Raw genomic sequence first — 7,101 nt, forward strand, 5'->3', positions numbered from 1 at the left:
TGCATCCTCTGGTCTAACCAGGTTTGCAAGGTAGAATTGGGATCATGATAGTTGGGGAGAGGAAGCGTTTAAGAACTAGAGGAAGGTTGTGAGTTTTATCAATGCCACACTGCACCTTGAGTGACTCATCTCCTCCCCAGTACCCCTCTGCAAGGGATGTCCACTTATCTACAGATGGGCATTGGGTCCCCATCACACGCTCCCCTCATTCATGATATGATTTTTTTTCTTAACGACACAGCAAATCTGGCTCCTTTAAGATACCCCCCCCCCCATAATCATATTCAAAGCTTATGTACTGAAAACAGAGCAGAAGGTTTACTGACTCACCATCTCATCCTTGTCGGAAATCAACTGTGGGTCATGTTTTTCATCCTCTCTTGTCATCAATCTCTCATACAGGTCACTGACAATAAATGAAGGGTAATATCTATCCTTCAGCATCTCATACACACCGCTCTGAATTTTGCAGAATACTTCAATACCTTTATTTCCTACCAGACACTGCTGGATTTCTTTGTATAGTGATTTTTCCACAGATATTTCTTTGCTCTCCACAAAAAAATTCTGATAAATTTCACCAACTAATTGTGGAATTTCATTCTGGAAAGATAAAATAGATGAAGAAAGGAAGAAAAGTAAGAAATATCAACTCTGAGATAAAAATTCTTTTCCTTGGAGTACTGTGTCTGTCAAAGCTGGAGGGATGACATTCAAAATGCAGGCTGGCACTGTTAACAGCCTGAGCCTTCTGTGTCTACATTCAAGGCCAAGGGGAAAATGTCAAACCCTGGGGGGTAAAAACCATTCTCTGAAAACAAAGAAACCATTTGGTGCTGTATGATTAACATGTGCAATTTCTTTACTCACTGGAGGGAGAAGAAAAAAAGTCATAACAGATTTCTTCATAATGTATTCTTTTTCATGCATGTCAAGTCACAGGTATCTAGTGTATCGGCTATATTCAAAGTAACTTTTCAGCTAATATAAATAATTTTTGATAATTATATGTGCCATATCTCACCTAGAAAGTCAACTGAACAATTATGTAACTTAAGAAAACTACATTGAGAATGATTTCTTATTTCATTGTAATCAAGTTTAAATTATACAGCTTGTACTCAATATTATTTAGATCATCAGCAGCCTATTTTGAAAATACAAACATCTATCCTGATTGGGATAATCTTTATATTTCCTCTAGATACATTCCTTCCCTCTAGGACAGCGGTTCTCAACCTGTGGGTTTTGACCCCTTTGGAGGTAGAATGACCCTTTCACAGGGGTCACCTGATTCATAACAGTAGCAAAAGTACAGTTATGAAGTTGCAATGAAAATAATTTTATGGTTGGGGGGTCCCCACAACATGAGGAACTGTTTGAAAGGGTGGCAGCATGAGGAAGGTTGAGAGCCACTGCTCTAGGAGCTCAGTGCAAAGTCTTCAACAGTCATAACATTTTTTTTTTTTTTAAAAAGGATACAACTCAATGAGTATAACTCATTTAACATATGGTCCCAGAGTTTTAGATCCAAATAAGCGTTTCTGGGGCAAAATAAAGCTACTTGGGGAGGCTATACATTCTGATTGAAGTTTTTCAACTGATTTTAGTAATTTAAGAAAGCTCTTTAGATTGTTGTTTTACACTATTCCCTTAAGAGCAGCCAGAAGACAGGTGGAGTCGTCAGGAGTTAAAAAGCTGGCGAATACAATATCAAGTAAAATGAAATCATTTGTGGCTCGGAAATTAAGAATGAAAGGCCATCTAATGCAAACGATTTAAAATTACCATAAAACTGATATAGTGCCTTAACCAAGGTACTTTGTAATTGATGTACTTCAAACCATCCTTCTGCACCAGCAACAGTCACACTAAGTGCAAAGGGAGAATTCAATGTACAGAATACCTGCGGGGATAGTTTCACGTTGCTGTTGCGCTGTGTGCCACTGAACGGGTGCTGACTCAGAGGGCCTCCACGGGACAGAGCACCTCCTCATGGGCCCTCCCAGGCTGGGGTCTTCACAGAGCAGTTCACTGGTCTTTAATGCTGCAAAGCCACCAATGCCCTACAGAGGAGCATTGGCCATCGGTCTTCAGGGCTCATCGATATTTTAATATCAAACCTCTCAGAGTGCTATATGTGGGTATATTTTTGCCATATATGTACTATATGCTATGTAGGCTAATGCAAGTATATTTCATATTAATTTAATTCTTAAATATATATCAAGAATTATCCAAGTAATGAACAAAATAATCATTTATAAATTATCAAGGGGTCATGAGTGAAGGAGGGTGGAGGAGAGGAAAAAAATGAGCTGATAACAAGGGCTCAAGTAAAAAGAAAATGTTTTCAAAATTATGATGGCAACATATGTACAAATGTGCTCGACACAATGGATGTATAGATTGTGATAAAAGCTGTAAGAGCCCCCAATAAAACAATTTTTTAAAAATTGTCCAAGTATAAAACACAATGGTTATTGTTGAGTTTCTTCATTGCAATTCAATGATTTTTCTGTTACTTTCCCCAACTATATTCTAAAGGAAATAAAGAAGAGCAGTGCAAAATGTGTCCATAGTAATATTAACAATTGCTGTAAAGGTTCTGAGACAAAGGTAACAAGCCCAAATTATAAGAGCAATGTGAATCTGTATATTCTTTTTAATGGTATCGTTAAAAAGTAACAACTGAAAATAAATAAATTTTTAAAAAGTAGCAACTTTTTGAAAAGTTCAATCTGTTGGTAATGCACCCCTTAAATACATAGTCAATGTCACTGCCTATAAAAATAAAATCTAATTGTATCAGAATACGCCAGTACATCATGGCAATATTGTAATTGGTTTAAAATATTCTTTTAACATATGTGGATGGAGAGGCTTCAAGAGGTTGCTGGAAAAAAGAAACTAATACATTGAAATTTTCCCTCAAACCTCTTAAAGCCTTTCATGTACACTTTAAAGCTGATTCACTGTATGCTTATGATTAAGTAACAGTACAGTAAAGATAAATTCATAGTTAGCTTATATTTTCAGAGATAATTGCCTAGCATGCAAGATTTCAGCAGCGGTGGTTCATTCTCCTTTGTGTCTACATGCCCCACCTTGTTAGCATTCTTTAGATGTTCCACAGATTCCCAAAAACGAATCAGAGCTCGCTTGTCCGTCCTTTCCATGTAGATTCGAAAATGCTCTCGGTAGTTGGTATTGGCCAAGATATCTTCAAATTGAAGAATCTGTTAAGATAATGTAAGTAAAAGTTACAAACAATAAAAGAATCAAATGCAAATATTAAATATCAGCTTGTTATAACTTCCAATATCTTAATTTCTACAATCAAGAAAAAAAGGCCTCATTTCTGAAGTTCATACTTATTGTGGTATAGCACACCTAGTAAATTGAAATGTCTCTTTCATATAAATTTTAAATATTGAATATTCAAAGTATACATTTTTATAAGACTACCAGCTTTCTATTAATCGATCATTCATTCAAGAAAGAATTATCTGGCATTTACTCTGTATGAGGCACAATTCTAGGCCATAAGACACAAAAAACCCTAGCCCTGTGGGATGCACATTCTAGTCTAAAAACAACAGGGATCACTAATGGAAAAGTGAAAAATAAATATATAAGACCAAGAACCAAGTATTTAATTAGTTTGGCAAAATTTTTTCCATCTTATTTTTATGTAACTGAGGAAATCTATATGTGGTTTTATATCATAGTTTTGGTTTAAGTAGCACATTCATTAATAAGTCTTTTTACAGCCATAAGTTTAACTGGCCCATAACAGTATATTGTATAGACAAAGTACCAACATTAGTTCAACTACTCCCTTTGGACGACCATTATAGGAGTTCATGTTTAGCACGATTTATTTTTTTTAATGCTCACAGAGAAAGAAATCCACGCTATATGAAGACCAAGGAGAACAATCTTCAGGGTGAATTGCCATCATACAAAAAGCAGATGACCTGAGTAATAACTTATGACTCAATTAAACAGGATAAATGCCTCAAATAAATTGAGAGGAGATTTAAGCCTTATATCCTTAGTTTTGAATTAGTAATCAGAAAATACATCCCTAAATAGTGGAGTTCAAACACAATGACATGAAAACTTGAATTCTGAGTTTTTCAATTCAATACTGTGGCAGTAGCAAATTTTCAGAAATGTTACCAGTAAGATTTTTCTAAAATCAAGTACATACAATCAGTCCAAGTTCAACTGTGTGGCACCAATCATGAGTAGGAATCCATCAAACCTGTTTTGAGGCAGCAAGAGCAGTATTTTCCTAAGAGCTTCTGGTAACGAATCAAAGGAGATGGCCATTCCTTGCCTGTAGCATTAGTATTCAGTTTACACAAATACTCCAGACCAGTAGTGTATACACTTTTAGACATTATATAATCTGTCTTTACTGTGTGTAAACCTTACTACTCAAGCATTTTGAAGAATGAGTCCTAAGTATAAATGCTCCCAAATGGTTTGAAGGAACTCATTTCAAGTTTGCAACTTTGGACGACAAAGTAATTGCGTTTTATTTATTTTTTGTATGAGGAGAATGTGAGTAGGAAGATAACAGGGCAAACATTCAATAAATTCTAAGGATGTCTTCCCAATATAAATTTACTTTGTTTAAAATGAATTTCAAGTCTCACAACTTGCAAAAACAAGTCAAAAAACTTCTTCCAAAATACGAGTAATTTTTAGATTCCTTTATTTTTGTCTTATCCTCTATTTTCAGCTCCAAAAGTATAAATATATACAGTACAAATAAATGACAGAAAATATATCTGTAGTGCAACTAAGTATACTTCTTTACAAATCTATCCTAAAAAGACTCCTATTCAGGGGAAGAAATATACGCACATATACTTATACTAGTGTGTGTATGTGTGTGTAGATATATATATATAGACACACACTATTTTTAGTTTGCAGGTTTAACTATTGTGGTAGCTACACAATCTCGTTTCAATTTGAGACTATTAAGAGTGAAGGGTGGAGTTTGGCCTGTCAATCTGGTTGCAGCTTGATGACCTCTATTCACTCTTTTCACAAGCTTGAAACTTCTTGTAATCAAAGTATAGCAATATCCATGAGGATTAAATTTCATTTATCTAATATATCTTTTTGCTGAGGGTAGAGGGAGAGCTCTTGGTGAAAATGTCTTATTTTTGAGAACTTTTCCTTTACCATGAATATTTTTGCCTCATGTCTTTTTTTAATCATTTTGAGGGCTCATACAACTCTTATCACAATCCATCCATCCATCCATTGTGTCAAGCACATTTGTACATTTGTTGTCAGCATCATTCTCAAAACATTTTCTTTCTACTTGAGCCCTTGATATCACCTCATTTTCCCCCTCTCCGGCCCTCCCTCCCTCATGAACCCTTAATAATTTTGAAATTTTTTCCCCATGTCTTACACTGACTGCTGCCTCCCTTCACCCACTTTTCTGTTGTCCCTCCCCCTAGGAAAGGGTTATATGTAGATGTCTCAAAAGTCTTACTGGTCTATGCTTCCCTGTTAGTTGCCCACCCCCTCCTATTAGTTTTTAACATCTTCAAAACAAACTCTTTGAGATAAAATTATCATATCCATCTTAAGTCCGTTTTTAAAGCTTTGGCAGTTTTGTACCCCTATAACCACTACCACAATTAAACCAGAACCTTTCCATAATGTCCAAAAGTGTGGCCAATGCTCCTCCCAGTTCCCAAGCAACCACTGACCTATTTTCTGTCTTTAAGATTATTTTTTCTGTGCTCATACACACAAGCATGTAACAGAATACACTCTTTGGTATCTAGTTTCTTTCAGTGTACTGTTGCTGATATTCACCCATGTTGCTGTATCATTCCTTTTTATTGCAGAATAGAATTCCATAGGATGAATATACCCCATGTGCTTGTCCATTTTGTGGATAACAGAGATTTGGCTTTTGTTCTAGTTTGAAGTTAATATGAATAAAGCTCCCATGAACAACTTGTGGCAGTTACATATTCTGTCAACTTGTGAAGAGGTGGGGTCTAGCCTGTCAATCAGGTCATAGCCATGGAGGCCTCTGTGTGGGCATGGCCTTCGTCTGAGGATTCTGGAAACCCCTATCTTCCTCCCCTGAGCTGGGACACACTCTCTCTGCTTCTTCTTCCTGTTGACAAGCCACCTGGAGCTACACTGATGGAGCCAGAGTCCTGGAGCTGGAGGAGCCACGTGGAGACCCACGCCAGTGCTGAAATGCTCCCACAAGACTTTTCACCCACTGGCCTGTGATCTTCCTGCTTTTGATATCATTGTATGTGCTTTGTGAGTCTGTAGAAGAACTCATGGACTCTATTTGGGCATATGGGCTAATATCGGACTTATGGACTTGATCTGGACTGAGCTGGGATGCTTTCTTAATATACAATTACTCTTTATATAAAGCTCTTTCTTATACACATGAGTGTCTCCCTAGATTTGTTTATCTAGTCCACCTGGACCCACACACATCTATATGTAAGTCTTTAAATAAATGTATGTTTTAATTTCTCTAGAACTAGAATTGCTGGGTTGCTGGAGAAGTGCAGGCTTACAAAAGTGACCAACCTGTTTTCTAGTTATACTATTTCCAGTGATACTATTTTCTTTCCAACAGCAAGGTGTGCGTGTTCTAGTGCCCCACATACTTCCAACTCTTTGAGATATTGTGGGAAGGGGTGTTGTTTTTTATTGCAATTATTTCAATGGTAATACAGTAGTATCTCACTGTAATTTTAATTTTCATTTCTCTGATAAAAATTATGTTAAAATAGGAACATAGTACCTCGCATATTCTCCCCTTAGGTTCTATATATGTATTTTAAGTGGTTTTTTAGGTTCTATATATGTATTTTAAGTGGTTTTTTAGGTTCTATATATGTATTTTAAGTGGTTTTTTAGGTTCTATATATGTATTTTAAGTGTTTTTTTTAGGTTCTATATATGTGTTTTAAGTGTTTTTTTAGGTTCTATCTACGTATTGTAAGTGGTTTTTTTTCCCCCCTGATGGGAGGTTGTTCCATCCAATTTACTGAAAGAAGTGTAATCACCTGCTGAGACATATGCTCC

General features: G+C 36.1%; 1 protein-coding gene across 3 annotated transcripts in view; it reads right to left on the minus strand.

The window, feature by feature from the left end:
• The window catches only part of SNX25 (sorting nexin 25), a 115,674-nt gene that overhangs the window by 33,537 nt on the left and 75,036 nt on the right, over positions 1 to 7,101 (minus strand). For all 3 annotated transcript variants that reach the window (XM_004696146.2, XM_045286600.1, XM_045286601.1), the window contains 2 exons: positions 3,108 to 3,239; positions 331 to 603 (listed from right to left, as the gene is read on the minus strand). In XM_004696146.2, the coding sequence (XP_004696203.1) occupies positions 331 to 603; positions 3,108 to 3,239 (405 nt within the window). The remainder of the gene's footprint in view (positions 1 to 330; positions 604 to 3,107; positions 3,240 to 7,101) is intronic.

This window comes from Echinops telfairi, unplaced genomic scaffold (genome assembly GCF_000313985.2).
Source record: "Echinops telfairi isolate 266 unplaced genomic scaffold, ASM31398v2 ScPeMD7_9;HRSCAF=40, whole genome shotgun sequence".
NCBI lineage: Eukaryota > Metazoa > Chordata > Mammalia > Afrosoricida > Tenrecidae > Echinops > Echinops telfairi.